This window comes from Vidua macroura, chromosome 4 (genome assembly GCF_024509145.1).
Source record: "Vidua macroura isolate BioBank_ID:100142 chromosome 4, ASM2450914v1, whole genome shotgun sequence".
In the NCBI taxonomy this organism is placed as follows: domain Eukaryota; kingdom Metazoa; phylum Chordata; class Aves; order Passeriformes; family Viduidae; genus Vidua; species Vidua macroura.
In genome coordinates this window covers 33,846,142-33,868,081 of record NC_071574.1, presented here as the reverse complement: position 1 = coordinate 33,868,081, position 21,940 = coordinate 33,846,142, and the positions used below count along the sequence as shown (strand labels likewise).

General features: G+C 34.7%; 1 protein-coding gene across 1 annotated transcript in view; it reads left to right on the top strand.

Moving 5' to 3' along the window:
- The window catches only part of FSTL5 (follistatin like 5), a 273,705-nt gene that overhangs the window by 218,921 nt on the left and 32,844 nt on the right, over positions 1-21,940 (top strand). Inside the window, exons 11-13 of the mRNA XM_053976601.1 lie at positions 9,004-9,030; positions 13,256-13,374; positions 19,832-19,981. Of these exons, the coding sequence (XP_053832576.1) occupies positions 9,004-9,030; positions 13,256-13,374; positions 19,832-19,981 (296 nt within the window). The remainder of the gene's footprint in view (positions 1-9,003; positions 9,031-13,255; positions 13,375-19,831; positions 19,982-21,940) is intronic.

Genomic DNA, 21,940 nt, shown 5'->3' with positions numbered 1-21,940 from the left:
AGAAATGGAGGCAAAGCTATACTGAACTGTGGGAAATGCGATGCTAGTAAAAAAAATAAAGTTACACAATGTGAAGTATGAATTAAGGGTACTAGGGACTTGTTTATTTTGAAGTTTCCAGTTTCAGAAAATTGAAGTCCACTTACCAAAAAAAGTCAATATACTTTGAAGATAATAGTTCATCATCACTATGGTAATCTAGATGGAAGTGAATGGAAAATTAAAATGCTTTGTCATCTAGATCTGTTGAGTAAATGCCAGCACTGAACAGGGAAGCATTGCTCTGTCTCACATAGGTAAAATTTTGAATAGTGGATGATAGTCTCAAGGATAGTTTGACCTCCTCTTAGCACATCAGCCTTTTTCATTGTGCACTAAAAATAAGACTTCTGAAAACATGCTTTCATTTTAACATTGTCTTAGGTGAGAGAAACGAAATTATAAGTACTTTAACTTTAGCCATGCCTTTTACCAATTAACTCATTCTGTAGCTGAAATTTTATTTATTTATTTAACAACTATGTCCCAGTACATGGATTCTTTTTGCTAGATTTGTGACATTATAATGGAAAGTTTTAGTTTATATAATACCTATATAAATGTCTCTTAAAAGTACTGGTGATAAATTTCTACTGCTCTCTATTATCAAATCCTGTTTAATTCCTCTGATGTTGATAATAGCAGTAGCATCTAAAATACTTCTGAATGTGAGAACTGTGCTGTTTTGATTCTCCAGAGACTGCACATTCTCTTTTTGCTGTGAATTTTGCTGTGAATTCCATTTTCCCTTAAGCCTGTAGTTACGGCCATTGAGAATGAGATAGCTGGTCTGGTTGATAGCTGAATAACCCCTGTGGTGACTGGTAGAAACATTCTGGGGATTAATGACCTGGTCTAAATCTCATTGAAAACACAAGAGTCTCCCCTACTGTCATGATCCTCTAATAATACCTGAGACAGCTCAGCTGTGTTGGAAGGACTCTCAGGTGTAATCGCATTTGTAAATACAAATAGCAGTTCAAAATCTGGTTTTATTTTCATTCCAACATTTTTTATTTTTCAGAACTGGTATTTCATGGATTCATAGATTTAAGCATGATGGAACCATTTTATCTAACTCTATTCTATCTTTTACATTTCACAAGACATTAAATTGCATTCTGTTCTGCCTGAATACAGAGCTAATGCTTTATTTGCCTGAGGTGTGTCCTTACAGTGATGCATATACCTGAGTTAGACTTGCAGAGAGTCAAAAAATCCCTCTTTTTTCTTGGTATTTTGCTTTATTTATTAATCAATTTCACTAATACAGAATAATGCTTAGTTTCCATTTTGAAGTCAGTTTTTCCTTCTGTTTCCTCCTTTGAGTCTCTCTCTTTTTCCCCTCCAATAAATTGACCTCTTAAGAATTCTTGTCCTATGAATATATGAATATTGATTGCAAATTCTCACACACACAATATATAAGTTTCTCATAATAAGACAGTTACTATAGTACTCAGTCTTTTTGTCTTGAGAATTCTAATTGTTTTGGTACAGTTGTTTGGTTTTTTTTTTTTTTTAATGAGAACTGCTCTTTGCACAAGCAACATTATTTGCACAAGCAACAAGTTATTTGTTTCTTAAATGTTCTAGAAAGAGAAATATATATATGATTTTTTTTTTCTTCCACATTCACCAACTAACTAATAGCACCAGATTAAACATCTGAAACTTTTAGCAAGTATTCTGTGTACCATGTTTGGACCTGGTTATTTTAAATATTTGACTTGACTACACATGATTTACCCTCCTTTTTAGTCCTTTGTAAGGACTAAATAAAGGTATTCAATCAGGCTCTGGTTTCAGTTATTATCCTGCTCCTGTACAAATGCAGAACAAAAAATATTTGTAGAAGAATATGGTCAACAGAACATTAAAAAACCAAAACTGATTCATAGAAGTACAATTTAAACCTTGAATAGCTCTGATGTGACAATGCTTTTCTTCTACTTTTAGCAGCAATCTGTGATGTTTTCCAGGGTTTTGCTGCTGCAATGGTATAAAGGAAAGTCAGACTGCTGGAGCCTCTTCTGCTAACAGAAGAATGGGATTTCATCATAACTAAGACTCTGTCTTTTCTTTAGGACTCCAATTTCTCTCTTTTTGTGAACAGGTTCCTTATTCTAGTGCCCAGCATTTCTGCAGCAACTGATAAAAGATAGCTTTTCATTTTCTAGCTTGTAGTACGTGCAGGTACATTTTAAGAGACTCTCAAATCTTATTAACAGAGAGCTTTCTCCTCCATACTACTGGAATTAGCATCATTTAAAGCACGAACACACAAATGGACAGCTCCACTGTCCATCTCTGTTGATGACTACATGTGATAATCACGAACAAAGATTGGTTCAGCCCAACTCCTAGTAGCCATATGGCAAACCAGTCATCATCTTGCTGTTGTTGAAAAACTGTTTGAAAGCTAAACAATTTAAATACAGGACAAAGATAATTTGGCAGTGTATCTTCACAATATGTTTATGAGAAAGGTGGAGTGGGAAGCATATTACTGCATTTTTTGTTGATATACAGTAGAATAATAATTTCAAAGAGAGGAGGAAGAAATTACAACTTCCATCTATGAAATTTATTTATTTAGTGAGATTCCATTGAAATAGTAGTAGGACCAATGGAATTGGTCCAAATTTTAATTTTTAATCCAAGTAATATTAACAGACTATGGAATATAATACATAGCTAAATATACCAAATAAACCATTTTGTTAACTTAGAAAAAAGCTAGGAAGACTTAAGCTGATCATGGAGTATTTAATATAAATAATATAGTAGAATATATCACTGTAATTTGATACACACATGGAATATCAGATTACACTGAATATAGGTTTTTTTCCTGAAGAAGAAAATCTGGTAGTGTAGAAAACAGGAAAATAAAAAATAGTCATCACCAAAGACAAGTGAATATTTTCAGGGGTAATTTTCAAGTACTTAATTTTTTTTCTTACCTACCTGTAAAATATTTTGAAGTAAAGTAACTTTTAAAATGCATTTTTTTTTTGTTTATTTCTTGATAAATTTGACAGGTACTTTGGATGTACTTTAGTTTCTTTTCTGTTTCAATTTAGAATAATTCTACTATACTGGAGCCATAGATCATAAAAACTCATGCTGTTCCCTTTGAAGTGAAATAGTTCTGTGGTTTTGGTTTTTTCTTTTTTAAAAAATATTTTAACTTCTCCTAACTATTTCTAAAAAATTGTGTTACAAAGTGCAGTTCAATCTGTGATTGATTAATATGACTTCTTAGGTGTTTCTCTAAATTTTTTTTGAGATATATGTACACACCTTGGGGAGACAGATGTCATGATAGAGAGTTATCAAGTAAAACTATTAGGATATTTCCAACACCAATTTGAAAGTACTTGATGAACTTTTAATATTTAGTAGCTTTTATTTTAGTTATCAACCACAGGCTCTTGTGTTACTGAATTCACCCACTATGACATCATCATATGTGGCAAAGTAATTTATGCTATGGTTTCTTTCACTTAGTCACAAAAAGCTGAACAAAAGTTCTCTAAATTGTGCTCTGTATCTTAGGACTAAATTAAACAAAAAAAAAAAAAAAAAAAAAAAAAAAAAAAAAAAAAAAAAAAAACAAAAAAAACCAAAAAAACAAAAAACCTGTTCCATGCCATTAAGTAGCTCTATTTCTAACTGTGCCTTTTTTAGGTAATGTCATAGTCTTATCACCTAAAAAGATTATGTGATCTGAATGCTACTGACTTGACAGGTTTATGGCCATCATAAGCAACAAGGCATCTCCACTGCCTAGAACTGGGAATAAGACTAAAAGCCTTTTGACTGTGATTTATGGCCTAAATTCTCTCTGAAAGTCTTTATGCAATTTTAATAGAATCTTCCTGTCACATCTGATACTGAATGGTACCTATTTGCCTAATTTTCTCAGAGATAATTTATGCTGGCATTTTATTTTATGGCAGAGCTAAACAAGTTTATACTTGTTGACAGCATTGTGGGCAAAGACTTTATTTCAAACTTCCAAGTAATTCAGCTCATGAACCATTTTTTCTTCCTGCTAGTGTACACTGGATTGAGTTAATGTGCTATGGGAAAGGACTTATGCATGATTCATTATAAAGAGTTATACAAAACATAGAAAAATAAGGTAACGTTCATATTTGGACAAAATTAAAGTGTCAACTGTTGACTTTTAACTAATAAATAATAGTCTAATATATATAAACCAGATCTTCGGTTATTGTATTAACCTAAGATGAAATTGAAGTGCATATCACATAAGAACAGACTGGAATTTGGATAGAATTTGTAATGACAATTATTTGTAAAATACTTGAAGCAAGAAATAGATAACTTTTAAAAAAGTATTGGCTTCACAAATAAATTAGGTCTTATATATTTGCATTTGTATATAAATAAAACAAATCTGAATTTCTTATAGAAAAAGAATGAAATTAAAGGTAGGTATGTGATTGTGGAAGCTCAGCAAAAATATTATTCATGCCAACCTCATCTTCACTTTTAATGCAATTATTTCTAATATACAAATAATAATTAAAAACTTACGTGGTTTAGCAAAAAGGTAGTTATTATGTTTTAGATTTACCCTGTAACATAAGGGCAGGTGTTTATACAATAGAGATGTGAGGAAAGAGTCTTCATCCTCTTAATTAATCAAAACAGTTGACAATGGTGGTGGCTATGAGTGAAGTAAGGAGACAACATCCTTTTAAACATCTTGAAATTACTCTTTTAATGCAATTGAAAGTACAGCAGATTATGATAGCGCAATTCTGAAAAATTATGTTGAACTACACATTTTTTCTTATGACTTTATTGCATTTTCCTCATTGTCCTATTCTCTATTACATCCGCTTGTGACCTCTTGCCATCATGGAATTGAAGTCACTGAAAGGGACAGTGGCTTCTTATCTTTTAAATTCTTTAAATTTTGTTTGAGTATGTCTGGATATATAGTATTGCATGCTGATTATTGAAAATTTGAACAGCTAAAAATGCCAAAAGGAAGTAGAAGAGTTACATTTAGTCTTCAAACTCACTCAATGTCAATTTTGCCTACACACACACACACACACACACACACTTTATTTCCAAAATGCATTGAATGTTTCAAGAAAAGAAAAGTAGGGAGGAAGAACACTTGTTAATAGTTGAAATCTTTGAAATTGTCTATTGAGACAGAAAAGTAAATGTAATGAAATTTATTACCAATGCAATAAGAAAGAGAAAGATACAGAATTTATTTGCAAAGTGATATTGCAGTACCCTCATTCATTTAGTACTAGAAATACCATGGATTTTTGCAGTTGTTGTTTCCATCCAAAGTTGATAAAAATTTACACTGCTATTAGTCTGCTGCAGAATTTCAGGAATTACTAAGGACAGAGTTTAGTGAAATATGTGCAACCTATTACTATTCAACCAAGAACGTATAACAAAGATGAAGAACAAGCATTCCGATGTTATATTAGCTGCTCCTAATCAAAGGCTGTGGCTGTACAGAAAACCATAGAATAGCTGCAGAAGGACCATGAAGAGTGATTTTTATGGAACTCTAAGTATGCTAAAAAAAAAAAAGAAAGAAAACCTCTTTCAATTGGATTCTACCGTGTTTTGCATTGCTGGGGGACAAGGGAGAAGGAGGAACAATGCAGACTTCTTTTTGATGACAATATAAAAGGCCCAACAACAAATGATGTAATAAAATAGCTGCTTTAATAAGATATAATGAAAAGAGGAATATAGTTAGTAGTGAGTAAATCTTGCAACCCTTCACATGCTGGGCATCGCGGATTTATTTATGGAGCGTGGGATTAATTATGGGTGGATTTTCCCTCAGCAAGCTGCACAGAGCTTCTCCATTGAGAGGTTCCTGCTCCCTCCCATGCTGTGGTGGTTTTATCTGGTGTAACAAACAAAGCCATATATCTTCTGGCAGGTTACAATTTGTCATAAGGCCCATGAGTGTGCAGCACAGGTTTTTATGAGCAGTCCAGCTCCTACCCTTGCAGCAGGTACCCATGGGACATGCAGGCTTCCCTGTGACAAGGCCCCATGTAGCAGACATAGCCTGCTCAAGGTCACGAACTTTTGGAATACAAAATGTCTTCTGCAAGGCTCCCAGTCCATCTCCTAATACTATTTAATAACTCTGTTGAATCATGGCAAAAGAGAAGATGGTACTCTGTCTTGAAACCAGAACATTTTGCTGGGATCTATCAATAATTCTGTATGCTTACATTGTGAAGTTTACAAATGTTTGAGAATTTAGTATAAAGTATGGCTGAAAAATGTTAATTTTTGCTTAACCAAAAAGGAAGGCAAACAATATGTTCCTTAGCATACTTTATACATGCTGTACTTGTTCCAGCATTTAACTCTTTATCTCAAGACTTGACATCTTTCCTGAACAGAAATTATGGGTCTGATTAAAAAAATAAGTGAGGTTTCTTGATCCGTTAGGTGAGATTGTGGCTGTTGTTTATGATATTATATTGCATTCTTAAATTATATCTCAATTTTCTTCTAGCTGATTTGCTAATTTTAAAATTAATGTGTGAGACTTTTAAAGCACTTTTATTATCCTGTCCTTTTTCTTGAGCAAAGCTCAGAATCATACATATCATTTTGCATTAACATAAATTAATGTGTTCTGTACTTAGCATTTTAAATCATTTTGTTTGATCCTGTAGAGCTCCATACACTTTTGTAATTGTAATTACTTTTTATTTTCTTTCCTATGTCACCCCTAGAAAAACGCTGATAAACTGTAGAACATTATGGCTGAATTTATGGGACCTCAAGTGTCATGTATTACATGGTTATTTCCTCACAATGTGAAGAGAAAAGTAATTTTAAAGGAAATCCTCCAGATTGCCCTGGGGAAATTAATTTGCTTTATTTCATAAGAAAGACTATGTAAGAAAACATAGGCAAATACAGAATTGTGATCTGCAACTGGAGCCACTGTCTAGGTATGTAGGGATAAATTTTAAAGTTCCAGAACCCATTTGGAGCTGAGTCTGGTGGATGACATAATGAACAAAAGATGGGCTTCTACAGAGACATCAGCATGAGAAAGAAAGTTAAAGGTGAATGTGGGCCTGCTGAGGGGGATAGGGACCTTGTGGAAAAGGATACGGAAGGGGACAACTTGTACTGAACGTTTCTTCACATCTGTCTTTCCTGGCAAAACTGTTCCTAGGAGCGTGACACAAGTGGGAAAGTTTGGGAAGGAAGTCATCCTCTGGAAGGGAAGCTTTCTTTTTCCATGGTGTAGAGGATCTGATTGAGACCATTTCAATGACGTGGATTTCACAGGGCCTGGATAGGATACATCCATAAACACTGGGTAAACTGGCCCCTGGCATTGTGAGGTGACTCTTGACAATCTCTGAAGGATCGTGGTGATCAGGGAGGTTCCTGCAGACTGTAAGAAAGCCAGCGCCACTTTTCAAGGGCAAGAGGGAGAATCCAAGACATGATACTTGCATCAGCCTCACGTTGATTTCTGGACTAGAGATGGATCATTTCACCCTGGAAACCATTCCCAGAACTAGAAGGTGTTTAGAAGCAGTCATCATGGATTTACAAAGGAAAAAAATCCTAGTCACCCCGATGGCCTTCTGCAGTGAGATGACTGGCAGGGTGGATGTAGGGGATGTTGTTTAGCAACTCCTTAGAAATCTTTTGGACACCCTCAAAGACAAAAACATGATGTTCAGGCTAGATGCACTGACAGGAGGGTGAATCTAAAACTGGCTGCATTACCAGACCCAAAGGCCTGCATCGTATTCCAGGGCTGTTTTTTCCCTCTCCTGTCTGTTGAAGTACAAATGATGTGGGAAATTCTTAGTATCCAGACCTTTTCTGAAGTGATAGTTCCTGTTTTCACTCTCAAGCTTCAGCTGTCAGCAGATGAGGAACTTCTGTGTGCCAGCATAATTTTTAATGTCTTTCATTGCTTTTTCCAAACTTTTTTTTTTAAAGCATACTAATATTTTTAGATTTTGTAGCACTGTGTTTCAATGAACCTCCCAATTTCATTATGTGTGTGTGACATATGTGTTTTCTGTGTTGTATTCCTTTCCTTTGGGATTTTTAAAATTTCTTTAGTCCATTACTTTGCAATATGTGTTAGTTTTCAGTGATGGTGTTTAAAAAAATTTATTCTGTTGCCTATTGAGTTCTAAATACTTTAAATTTGTGAGACTATATTTGCTTTCTTTTTTTTTTCCTCCACAGATAGAAAGAGTAATATTAGGATAATATAATTTCATTGGTCTCAAAGGTCTAAAATCCAATTGTAAACAAGATGGCCAAATAAAATTTATGTTTTCAGAGAAAAAAATCAATGTAAAAATTTAGTTGGTTACTATGCCATCTTATGCTTCCATTCATGGTCTTCCAAAGAGAATGGTGAACATTATACAGTATGACAGTTTTGGTAGCATGGTTGAGTTACAGCCATACAGAAAAAATATCTTGTGTATATTTTAATTTTGCATATCTCTTTCATACCTCTGATCTGAAATCAGTCTCTTCAAAGTCCGGAGTTTAAAGGAAATAATGAAAATTGCATAACCTGTCATTAATATGTATCATTTATGTGCATGAAAACTGCACGTGTTTTTTGTAATGGATTATAAAACACACTGTTGGTAATGGCTATGGAGTTAGCTTGGAGGGTTTAGTGGGAATGTTGGGGTTTACCCTGTCCCAAATAACTACTATGGCTAATCACAATTTGGTCACATGACACAGAGAACTATTCTTAATTTACGGTTTCCAGTGGTTTACCTGTAGGAGTATACCTGTGGTATACCTGTAGGAGTGAATCAGAGGTTAAAGCATTATAATTATTTCAGAATTGATGTATCATTTCTTGTTTTCCCTTGTTCATCTGTATTTTCTGTTCTTTCTTTCTCTTACATGCTGCAGTTGCAAACATATTGTGGCGAGAGCAAGGTACTTTTGTTCATATTTTCTGTAGTGTGATGAAATGCTCATCTGTTGTTTCTTTTGTGTGTGTGTGTATGTGCATCTATGTTCTTTTGTACTCTACAAGTTACAGTAACTACCTACGCCCTTGCGACACTGCAGAATTTGACTTAAAAAACATTAAAGTGGAAATGAATCCTATAAATGCTCATACTTTTGTAAGCTGCTTTTCCTTTTTGGGAGAGAGAAGGAAATAAGCTCTTCACAATTTTCAGAGAGTTGTTTAAAGATACACAACAAGAAGATCAGATTTAAAATGTAGACCTTTAACTTTTGTTTGTTGTCATGGTAAAACTTCTAACCAGTCAGTCTATATATTGTTGAGATTGATTTTCTTATATGAATCCCTATTATTTGAAAAAATTATAATCTTAAACAGTTTAAAATTGATATACCTGTTGTTGCTTAATTAAACTAAGCATTATATTCTTATACTCAGGAAAGGTTTGTAAATAAATGTTGGGGCAGGGAATGAATGTTTGTGATGAACTGAAGGATAAACATAAATAAAGTCACAATCAGGTGTTATTAATATAAAAATCATGGAAATATTTTTTACAAGCAAAAGATAGGTATTAATTTTCATATATATGACATGATCTCAAAAATTATCCTCATATTCCAGAAAAATACCATAATCTAAGAGTTGTCATGAATTCCCATAATGTGGCTCTAAATAGCCTGTTCTTCATTTTAAGTTTCAATTTAGGAATTAAAATATTTCAGTAGTAAGAAATAATTTAAATTATTTCCACTGGAAGATTGATAATACAAGATAGTAAGTGAATCAGGCTTTGCTGTGAATTCATGCTAGAAATAGTATTTCTGTAGACTTTTTAAAAATTTGTTTTTAATTAAATTAAAGATTTAAAAATCTGACATTTCATTTGCCTGTATGTACTAACCTTTGGCATTCCCAGTGTATTTATAAATATGAACTAGTTTTATTTTTTTATTCCTGTTTAACCAGTTGCTCAGCTGGTACAAACAATCATTTCTGTGATTGTAGTGGAGCTCAGCTGTGATCCTCCTGCTCTATTGGCCTTGTAGAGTACTAACGATGTGTTGAGAGTTTCATACAATTACACTGTTAATGATTAAACTAATATGCAACAAGTTTGTACCAAGTTCTCAAAAGTATGCTGTTCTCATCTCTTTTTGAGAAAGTATCAAGTATGGTTTATCTCAAAACTGAAAACAGTATTAGTATCCCCTTGATTTTTTAGTTTATTGTCTTTTCAATTCAATTTGTTGATTTTAGTCATTAGAATACACCTAGGAAAATTTATCTTCTGTCACAGAAAATACCAATTAAAAATAATAGCTTACCAGAGTGCTTGTGGTAAAGACATTCAAATTTCTCTGCAAGTAATGTCAAACTAATCAAAAAGCAATGTAGAGTAGCAGATTTTGTGTCTCCTAGAACAGATATTCTCAATCTCTCTGCATAGAAATGCAGGCCAATCGTGTTTCCAATAAATACTGTTACTAATTACAACATTGGAAATATTTTACAAGAGAGCAATACCCTAAAGATGCCAATGAACATGGCCACCAACTGCTCTGGGCCATCCATACTCTGCCATTTCCTGTTATGAAAGTATTAACAGATAGGAAGGGAGGGATGGGTGATTTGTAGGACAATCAAGACCACAAAACCATACATAGGCTTCAGTGCCTAGAGATATTTCTGTATCAAGTTCACAAAATCTTTATCACAACCACTTGAATCAGAAAATCTGAAAGGATTGTGAAGGTACATGTGTATTATAATAATAATATAATATATAAATAAATATAAATCTATTCATATATATGCAAAAGAACCCCAACCACCACCATTTAAAAAAAAATAGGTGTTAGCCAGTTTTAAGTATCAATTTAGTTTAAATAAAGCAAATCTATTTATCTATTGCTTCTGGCATTGCATTAAAAATGTGCAGGATTGTATTTAGTGGGAGGAGGGTTGCAAAATTAAGACTTCAAAGGAATAGCTCCTGTAGTTCTGAAAAAGTGGCTTGCCGAGATAATTAGATATTTATGCAGATTAGATATTTGTACAGGTATCTGTAGCCACTCACTCAAATGAAGAGTTTTGGGTCATAATAAGTGGGAAAGGAGAATTAACTAATTGGATCCAGAGGTAAACATTTGTTTTATGAACTGACTTCCTTAACTTGCTATTGAAATCGAAGAAGGACATTTCGTACTGTATGACCTTCACTGTTTTTGTAGAACAGTTTGGTGAACATTATTATCCAGACTTTGGAAATAAAGCTTTAAAACTTTGGGCTGTTTATTAGTCATAAATAATATCTGTACATTGGAAATCTTACTTTGTAGTATTGGCACCTGAGGTGGAGGCTTTAGGAGGCTGATTAGCAAATGTCTGGGTCACCTGGGACTATCATCTGAGCTACTTCCTCACATTCTGATATTGCTTATCCTGCTAATAAGTATGGTACACTTCAGCCAATGAGAGGATGGAGAAGGGAAAACCCTGTTTTGTCCCAAGCCATGTTCACATATTCATCCCCAAGGCACAATATGCCAGTTGCTCAGCTATAGATCTCTACACTGTGTTCACTGGTAAAGGCAGCCTAACATCAGTCAGGCTTATCTGCAAATTTCAGCTGTTCTTACATGATACAATGTCAGGCATTCTCTAAAGAGAGACCTGAACTTGCTGTCTTATAAAGGGTGTGTGGTTTATCTTCATACAAGGCATACAAAAGTGCCCACTGGCCAGAGTGGGCATATTGCCCTGAGTACACCCTGTGCTCTGAATAGACATAACAGGGAATTTTTCCATGAACATAAGCCTGCTTCTATGTTGCACCTAATGCAGCACAGACAAGTTTCTCTCCCACTTTTTTCTAGCCTATTAATTGATTCAATATAAAGTGAGGAAAACCCTGCTTGGAGACTGCCTGTCTTTCTGGGAAAACTTGGCCAGAAATGGGAAATGATTCCACAAGATTTCTCAAAGATAATTGAATGTGTTTGTTCTGAGCATAGCCTGACAACCTTCTATGTATTACAACTTTTAAAGAACTGTGTTAGCTATGTGATTCTTGACAGGGACTGGAAACTTTTATGTACGTGTGTACATAAATACATATATACATACATACACAAACATTCATTCCCCCTACCCCCTCTTGCTTTTCTCATTACTTTATTTTGTATTGAGACCTGTTCTCTTGTCTATTAACATTGGTTTTCCCTCACAATTTAGGATAAGCAGAATTTTAGATTCAAATTTCTTTTTCATGGGTTTGACTCCTCTGTGTTCCTATACCAAATATTGTTATGTCAAGTGAAAACTTAGGTCCTGTGCCCAGGATGGATGCACATTTTTATCATTGTAGCCAACAGTTTAGTTGTCAGAATGGTTATAGTTATGATTTTATGAGTACTATGATTTTCTTCAAAGAATTTTATGAATATGAGCTGGTCATCCATTATTGCATCCAAATAGCAAATCAACCACTGTTGTCTTAGTTGGCACACAGAAAACTAATGAGAATGTCTTTTTCTGTGGTCATGACCATGATCACAGATATTGTGAAACTTCATGCTACAGATCTAGTTCCAACCTTCTCCACAAAACTTAGCATCATGTATTTCTGCAACATGGTGGAAGAAGGATTGAATAGTTCTGTAAACACCTATGGCCCTTCAACATTGGAATCAATATCTGCCCAAATCTGTCTTTTTAATAAAATAAAACAGAGAATATTTCCTTTTCTGACGGAAATACCAAGTTTATAACAAAGACTCAGGTCTTTTCTTTTAATGTTGTACAGAAATAATGTTAAGTCCTCCATCCCTAAGCAAAAGTAAAAAAAAGCATACATAGAGAATTTATATTAATTTGACTTCAGCGTAGATGATTTCACAAGATCACTTTTATTGCTGCAGCTGTCAAACTGTGTATTTCTAGATCTGTATTCATAAACACACTGACTTGCCAATGGAAAAAAAAAAACCTATGCAAAATTCTAAATAATGTAACAGTTTTATTTCAGTTTTTACAACAAAAGATCCCATAGGTTTAGCTGTATTACCATCGTATGTGTTAACAAACTGATCTCATACTGAACTGTGATTAGGTTTTTAGTTCAAGACAAGGATTTTCTTTTTTGTCATTATTTAATTTTGTGCATTTCAATGTGTTTTTGTCCCTAAGGTCTGGGAATTGGGAACATGTTTTATGTTTTTTATGAAGATGGCATCAAAGTAATACAACCAGTGGAATGTGAATTTCAGAGGCATATTAAGCCTAGTGAAAAACTCCTCGGTTTTCAGGCAAGTTGTTTTTAAAAATCTATTTGTAGTGTTTTCTCAATTATAAATTTCTTTACATAAGAATTTATTATTACTAGTTCAGTGTTTTCTGCTTGATAAATTCAGCCATGTATTTTGAATTAATAAATAGCTTATAGTGGTGATCTCAAATTTCTTGTATTTTCCTCTATTAAATTCAAGCTTCCAGTCCCTCTTTTCTGTTGAATATTCCCTGAATACTTTTGCAAGCCTTTTCTTTCTTTGGCTATCTTTCTCCTTTCCCAGTTCTTTAACAACTCTCTATTTCTGGATTTGTTGGTTTTTTTTCAGTCCCCACCAGCTTCCCACTTCCAACCCACCAGTTTAAGTTCATCTTAGTGAATCAGGGATTGGTTCTCTTTATATTAAATATAGGATCTTTTGGGGAACAGGGAAGTGTTGATGGTTTCTTTTTCTCCACTGGATGTTTGTCTATATTCAACTTGTGAGGCAAATCCCTGTCCTGGTAAACGCTCTCACAGCTTCCACTGAAGTTAGTAGAGATGATTGATGCTTTGGTTCCAACTTAAAATTCATATAAGTAGTTTCAATAACTTTACTGTTAACATATTTATAGCTGATTTTTTTCCCAAATTTTTAGAATTTATGATATAGTTTCCCTGAGTAGGATGTATAAAAACACTAGTGTATTCTCCACTTCCATTTATTCTTGTGATGTTTTTCCTTTACTGCTGATCAAATTGCTAGCTGACATGATGCATGTTCCCACAGGAACACTTGGTACTAGTCACTACATTAAGACTTACTCTATATGATATATCAGCTTTCAAAAATAGTAACTTTTTCTCATTTGGATTTGAATGAGTGACCTTGAAATACATGCTAAGCGTTGAGCTGTACACTTTGGGTTCTTTTTTCTCTAATGACTCAGTGACAGCAGAGCTAGAGCTGTCTCAATGGAGTTTGCCTCTTCTGTTATCATTATTGCTGTCAAAGGCTGCTGTACTCAGCAACAAGGTTTATTTTAGTGTGAATAATTATGCTTTGAACAGCTAATCATACCTTGATTTGTGCTGCTTAAGTGAAATTAGGTTGACACAGTCAAAAATAAGCCAGAAAGCCTTTTTTTATGGCTGTTTAATTAAAAAGCTGATTATTTAAGAAGTGTGTTGAAATTGTATTGATCTAAAGTACAGCCTAGATTTTAAGAGTATTTTTATTGAAATGTGTCAATAATCAGGATGAATAGGTAAAATTTGTTCCCTTTTGGAACCTTTCAAAACTGGAGTAGTATAATAAGTATATCTTCTTGGGGGAGAAAAAAAGAAAAAGGAAAAAAAAAAAAAGAAAAGCCCAGGAAAATAGGCTACTTGATAACTTTAATTCTAAAAATGTTTTAAGAAACTTTTTTAAAAAAAATATTCTTCTCCTTTGAAGAACATCATATGTTCCTCAAGCCTCTTTGGAAAGTCTATTTCCTCTGAATAATAATAATAATACAACAACCTAGTTCTGTCACAGGATCAAATTCTTATCAAATTCACCATGTGATTTCTTAGTGGTAACAGCTCATGTCATAAATTGCTGGTTATCTTTGGCTCTGTCATATACTTTTACTAATCAGAGATGTTGGTAAGTACACCAAACATGCTTTGGTGTACCTTTACATAGCCTTTCCCATTAGGGCACCTCCATGACTCAACTATTAACATATGAATTAATAAAGGAAACATGTGCTTGCTTAAATGTCTCCCATTTCTCATTTCTTTACACTTCTCTGATTTAGCTGTTCAAGTGATAAGTAAAACCCCAGGAGAGTTGCTTATTGCCAAACAGTTGCTAAAGCATAGGAACATTTCTAAATTTAGCAGTGCAGTTTAGCTAATGTCTGGATAGAAAATCCAGTTTAGAAAATGTCTGGATATTACACATGACATGCCAGTGTTCCTCCACAGGTTTCCTGTTTGTCTGTCAACAAACTTGAACTGAGCTTCTGTAAAAGAATGAGCTCAGGTGTTTCCACACAATATTGCACTGTATTGTGAACAACACTGCAGTACTTATACATATACATATTTAGGTATGCTAATTTTGCTAAAGGTAAATAGATTTTCTCATTTGCTATATACTTGAGAACCCTTATCTAAATATTTAATTGCATCTTGTGCAACTGAGTGTCAATACAGCAAAACATTTTGGTGTATATCTAGCATGGGAATCAATTAGACTCACTGTGTTTAAAGTGAAGCAAAAGATTTAGTGTTTTACTGGATCGTCGTAGGTCACAGAAATTTTAAAGACCTCCTTCCTCTCCTTCCCAGAATATCCTAAATTTCTTGAATCTCCTTAATGTCAAGAAATTTATTAGTCTGATAATGAAAATTCTAGGGGATAATGAAAATGCACAGGGACAGAAATAAAGTGATTTCTATTTTCTGATATAGGTTGTTGCTTAGTTAGAACAGCTTTGACAGCTGTTTGTTTTATCTGTTGTCAAATAGATTCTTAACCATGGTTCAAGTAGGGTCTTTCACCTCTTTAAACACCTCATCATTGTGAAGTGCTTGGGACGTTTTCCTCACTAACATTCAACCTTGTTTATCCTCTGCAAATTAATATTATCCAAAGACTTTATTTCTAATTCTTATGCAAAAGTGTTTTTATTTTCCTTTCACAATGAATCCCAATTAGAATAATTGTTTCCAGAGACTGGGAAAAAAGCAATTGAAACAGATGCCTTTTGGAGACTAATGGAAAAAATCCTTTTGGCTTCAACATAAAGCTGGTTTTCTGCTTATTACAAGAAGTAGCACAAGAATGGCCAAATTTCAGTGAAATATGCCATCTCATATTTGAATATATGCTGGAGGTCAGAGCAAAATATTTCATTTCAAAATAATTAATGTGACTACATGGCAGGCCAAAATTTCCACAGGAAATTAGATTGAAGCATACTTTGTAGTCCACAGAAACTGACTTGGTATACACTCTTACAGCACAGAAAGTGTAGTAAATGCTAACCTTTGTTTGTAAAAAAAAAAAAGTTTAAAAAAATCCAGTCTGATTTTTAGTAAAGAATGTCAAGAAAACCATGATTTAATGTAGAAGATGTAATACATAAATTCATGTCTTAAAACATACACTGTTGCAGCTTGTTGGTATCATCTTACTCTTAGGCAGCCATAACATAGCTGGATATTCATTACAGTGCCTAAAAAGTTTGACTCATATCCTGTTAAAACTCTGAGGACCCTTGCAGTAAGTGTAAGTTAATAAACGCAGAATTTGCACATATAAATCTGCAAGTACGTTTCCTCTTGAGATTTTCTTGCCCCAGACTATCTTGAAAAACTTTCTCTAAGGATTTATTTTCCTCCATCTGCTGACTTGTTACAGAGCAAGTCACTTTTTGATTAAAAAGTCTGGGAGGAATACAACAATGAAGTAAATTAATGTTTTATCAGATATTAACTTTTTTATTTTTCAGAGAGAATAAATTAGGAAAAAGTAAATTGCTCACATTTTAATTAGAAGAAGAAAATGGTGGGTTTATGCTTATATTTTAAGGAGAAATAATTTTAACCAATACCCAACCACTGGGGAAATTAATATGGAGCCTCAAAATAACTGCCTGTAGTATAAAAGAAGTCCAAACTGTCTAATGAGATAAATATTATATTTTCAAAAGCAAGATTTCAGTTCTGTTGAAATAGTTTCAAATAAATGTAGATTTGAATAACTAGAGAAACAACCACATAAACCAGTTCATACTGGGAAAAACACTCTGTTTTGGATATGAGAATTTTGGTGCATAATTTTCACTGTTATATTGAAAAAAATTTTTGCTTTTATTTTATATTTTCAGTCTTTTCGGGCAAGGTAAGAATTGGAATTGGATTATAGACATTTATGAAAACTTGAAAAATGTTTTAAGACATTTAAATTACATTTGTGTATGTAGATATGTATATGTGTGGTTGTATATATATATAAAAGACTGTATTTGTACTGATCTTATAGTGAAAAAATGTTTAAAAATACACTTCTTAGTATTTTAGACTCAGATTCAGAAAATTGTATAAGGCAGTAGCTCATCTCTGGATATAGCTGTAAGTGCTTAAGTTAGAGTATTTTGCTATTCTGCTATACATCCCACAAGGGGAGGTGGTATCAGAGAAATCTTTTACACTAATCTATATGATGCCATGTGAGAGAAACACAGATTCCTTCAGCAGAAGTCAGCACTATTTTTGAATAATACATTGAATATGTCCTTGTAGAATTCAGTCCCAGAAACTCATGTAAATTAATGTGAGTCCCTGAGAGACTAATGAAAATAATGTCTCTGTGTAGATTTGTTACAGGCATTTGTGAAGTCATTATTTGAAGGTGCTCACTCTGAGGAATAAAGAGGAGGATGCAGAACAATCTAGATGTAGTTATCTGTTTAGATAAAACATGGAACTAAGACAAAGTATATTTAGAATAAATATAAAAAATAATGAGATCAGTGAAACAGCCTTCCACTTGAAGTAACAATTACCCTAAAGGCAAATGACAATAGATCACTGATACAATGATTGCACATCATATTAGAGACATTTAGCTACTTTTAAGAATGAAAGTCCCATTTCTCCCATGCCTGTCATTCCTTAAAAAACCAGATTTTTAACTTCTCCCTTTGATCTTCATGGCTTTTTATCAGCACAAACTAAATCTTACTTCTTACTTATTTCTAAGTTCTCCTGAAGTTACTATCAGGTGCTATCACATGGCACCTGAGTTTAGTAACCTTTCCTTATCATATAATTCCTGAAAGACCTTCCCTTTGTTGAGGTTTAAGAGCCATGTAAAAGCAAGCAGTGGCTTTCAATCTTCTGCAAAGAAACTCCCTTTTTTAAAGCTGGAAATTGATTTATTTCTTCTTTTAACATATAAAGACTGAGTGTATTTTTGAAAATGTAGAGGCACAGCAGGCAAAGAATGTTGATGATACAGTAAAGGAAGTGTTGAAATGCATCATCCTCTTGAAGAGCATTGCTTGGTGCCAGAGATGGTCTTCTGCCACATAATGTTTCCTGTGCCTTTCAAAAGGCGTTTGATGCTTAGAAACAGAATTCTTGTTTAAGAGCTCATCATATCTTGCTGCTCATTCTACATTGAGTCATTATCTGCTGACATATCATAATTATTTTCACAGCGGCCAGTTATGATGTATCAGGCAAAGCATTCTAAATTAGGAATAAGCAGCAAATAAGTGGCAAAAAGAAATAGTACTTATGATTTGGTAAAATTGTCCCTTGTGATGCAAAGAATTTAAAATAAGAGAGAAAAGAAGAAAAGGTCAGGAAAACAAAAACACTTGATACATCCTGTACTTTTCCAAGTAAAGTGTTTTTCAGGTCCATATTTTTACATAATTACAATGTACATTATAGGAAATAAATCATGCTATTTCGTAAATGGAATTTTCACATAGAGTAATATATTTGACCAAGTAACCTTTAATTTTGATAAAACCAAGCTTTTTCTGGGAGAAAATATTCACAAATAGGTCGTTAAATACATGATGATTTGCCATATATTTCTACAAATTAGGAATAGTGAGCATGTAAAGTACAGTAGGCTATTCTGACTGAGAGTGTATAGTTACATCTATTATGAAATATGAGTTCGCTGAAGTCAACAGATTTTTATTTTTTTCAAATTCGTCCTTTTGCAGGAAGGGAAGGGCAGAAAGGGAAGCAATGGTAATAAGAAGACATTTGGTATTTATTGGGTATTTATTGGGTTTAACACTAGTAAGGCCATGAAAATGTCTTATGGCAGAGGTTGCCAAACTTCTTGATCTTTAAATCAACCTGTCAGTATTCCAAATGACCAAAACAGCTGATCTCTCTGACTACTGCTGCTTTGCCCCTATGCCATGTGACAACTTGCAGCACACCACCTCCCCTTTCTCTTCATGTGTATATTATCATCTCCCCAGTTACATATTTGCCTGGCTTACTGCTGTGCCCTCAGCTGCAGGGTAAGCCATGCCTGCACTGCCTCCCTTTGCAGGGCACTGTGGTGCTGCTCAGGTGGGAGCTGCCAGCTCCTGCAGTAACAAGGCACTGTGTGTCTGGTTTGGCTTTCTGGTTTTAAGGTCTTCTGCCCCTTGCTCACTTGATTTCTATATGTATGGTTTTTTCAAATTCGTTTCTTTCTCAGGTCAACAGTACTTCTCGAATTTCTAGAAAACATCCCAAAATTTGGTGTATGAATTATTTTATAGTGCCTGTGAGTTGTGGTGTTTACAGATGCAGTTTGGCTAACATGAGTTTATGTTCTAGTGTCAACTGTCCTTTTTCCTTCCCTACATTTTCTGAGGTTTTATTTTACAGTTAAAAAGGAAGAAAATGGGTATAATTTGTCTTTGTATTACATTGTGGATTGTTTTGATTCTTATACTTTTCCTGTTTCCATTGAATTATAGGATGAAGTTTGTCCCAAAGCAGATAGTGATCCTGTTCAGCGGTGTGTTTGGGCAACTGCTGTTAATGTAAAAGACAAGTTCATATATGTGACTCAGCCCACACTTGACAGAGTTCTCATTGTTGATGTACAGTCTCAGAAAGTTGTACAGGTATTTATTTCTCGTTTTTTAAGTTACTATCTAATTTAGACAAAAGAATTTAAGACTTTCCTTTATATTTCAGAAACAGAAATACAGTTATCTTGAGTTTAAACACGTTATTTGGAAAAAAGTTCACCTACTTTCAAAATTTAGCAGCAGTTTCTGTTTAGCAACTGTTCTTCTCAGCACACAATTGTAAGGAAGATAACAAGAAAATAGGTTATATAAGTATTATTCGAGTAGTTCTTTAGGAAGTTTCTGACTGGAGGTACCTGTCACTCTAAAATGATGATTGGCTAAAATAGAGTCTTATCACAAGGATGTGTCTGTCAGTTTTGACAGAAAGGTCATGTTTGGCTACAGAAGGTGGAGGACTGTTACTCTGTATGCTTTTAGACAGAGAAATTATGGAAAGAGTAAAAATAAACACCCTTAGCCAAGACTGGAGACTTTGAATTAAAGCTTCTTCTCTACTCCTCTTTCTTGGTCTCTGGGATGCTGGAGACACTCTGTTTAGTGAAAATAATTCATTGAGTAAAAGAGAGAAATCAATGCTACGTTACAGCGATTAATACAGTTATAGAGTTTGAGCAAAACCAGGTGTGGTGTGTTGACCCTGACTGGAGGCCAGATACCACCAAAGCCACTCTACTACTCCTCTCCCCAACTGGACAGACCAAGAAAAAGTTCATGGGTTTAGATAAGAAAAGGGAAAGATCACTCACCAGTTACCATCATCGGCAAAACAGACTTGACTTTGATAATAAATTCAGCTCATTTCTCTACCAAAATCTAAGTAGGATAATGGATAGTGTAACAAATAATAAACACCTCTCCCCCAGCACTCCCTCCTTCCTGGGCTTAGTTTTATTCCTGGCTCTCTGCCTCGTCCCCCTCCAGCAGTGAAGGAGATGAGGAATGGGAGGTCAGTTTGTCACATGTAATTTCTGCTGCTGCTTCTTCCTTAGAGAGAGAGTGGTCTTTTCCCTGCTCCCTCCTGGGGCCATTCCCATAGGAGACAGTCCTCCTTTAAATTCTCTAGCATGAGTCTTTCCCATGGGCTTCAGTTCTTCACAAACTCCCACAGTGCGGGTCTCTTTCCATGGGATACAGTCCTTCAGGAACAGATTGCTCCAGGTTGGGTCCCCTATGAGGTCACGAGTCCTGTCAATAAACCTGTTCAGTGCGGGTGCCCCTTCACAATTTCACAAGTCCTGCCAGGAGCCTGCTCCAGTATAGGCTTCCCATGGATTCATAGCCTCCTTCAGGCATTCACCTGCTCCAGTGTGGGGTCCTCCAGGGGCTAAAGGTGGATCTCTACTCCACCCCAGATCTCCATGGGCTGCAGGGGCACAGTTGCTTCATTGTAGTCTTCACCACAGGCTGCAAGGGAATTTCTGCTGGCTCACCTCAAGCATTTCCTGCTCTTCCTTCTTCACTGACCTGGGCATCTGCAGAGCTATTCTTCTGACATATTCTCACTCCTCTCTCATCTAGTTGCAAGCACAGTAGCACTTTTGTGCATCTCAGCTATGTTATCCCAGAGGTTCTACCCCACACTGATTGACTGGATATCGGCCAGGAGCAGGTCTGTGCTGGCACCAGCTGGCGCAGGCTCTGTCGGGCATGGGGGAAGTGTCTGGCATTTTCTTACAGAAGCCACCCATATAGATCCCCCCCTGCTACCAAAGTTTGTCAAACAAACCCAATGCACACTTAAACCCAACCACACTTAAACAGAGCTTTTCTTCATGCATTTTGGTTTTCTCACTAATAAGTAGATGAAAAATCTTTTAAGTATAGATTATATGTTAGGCTCCAGGGAGATGGTATTGTGTCCTTAAAGGGGACTTATAAGCAAGTTGGAGACATATTTATTAATAGGGACAGTATCAATAGGCAAGGGGTAATGATTTTAAACTAAAAAAATGGTAGATGAAGGCTAGATATAATGAAGACATTTTTTAC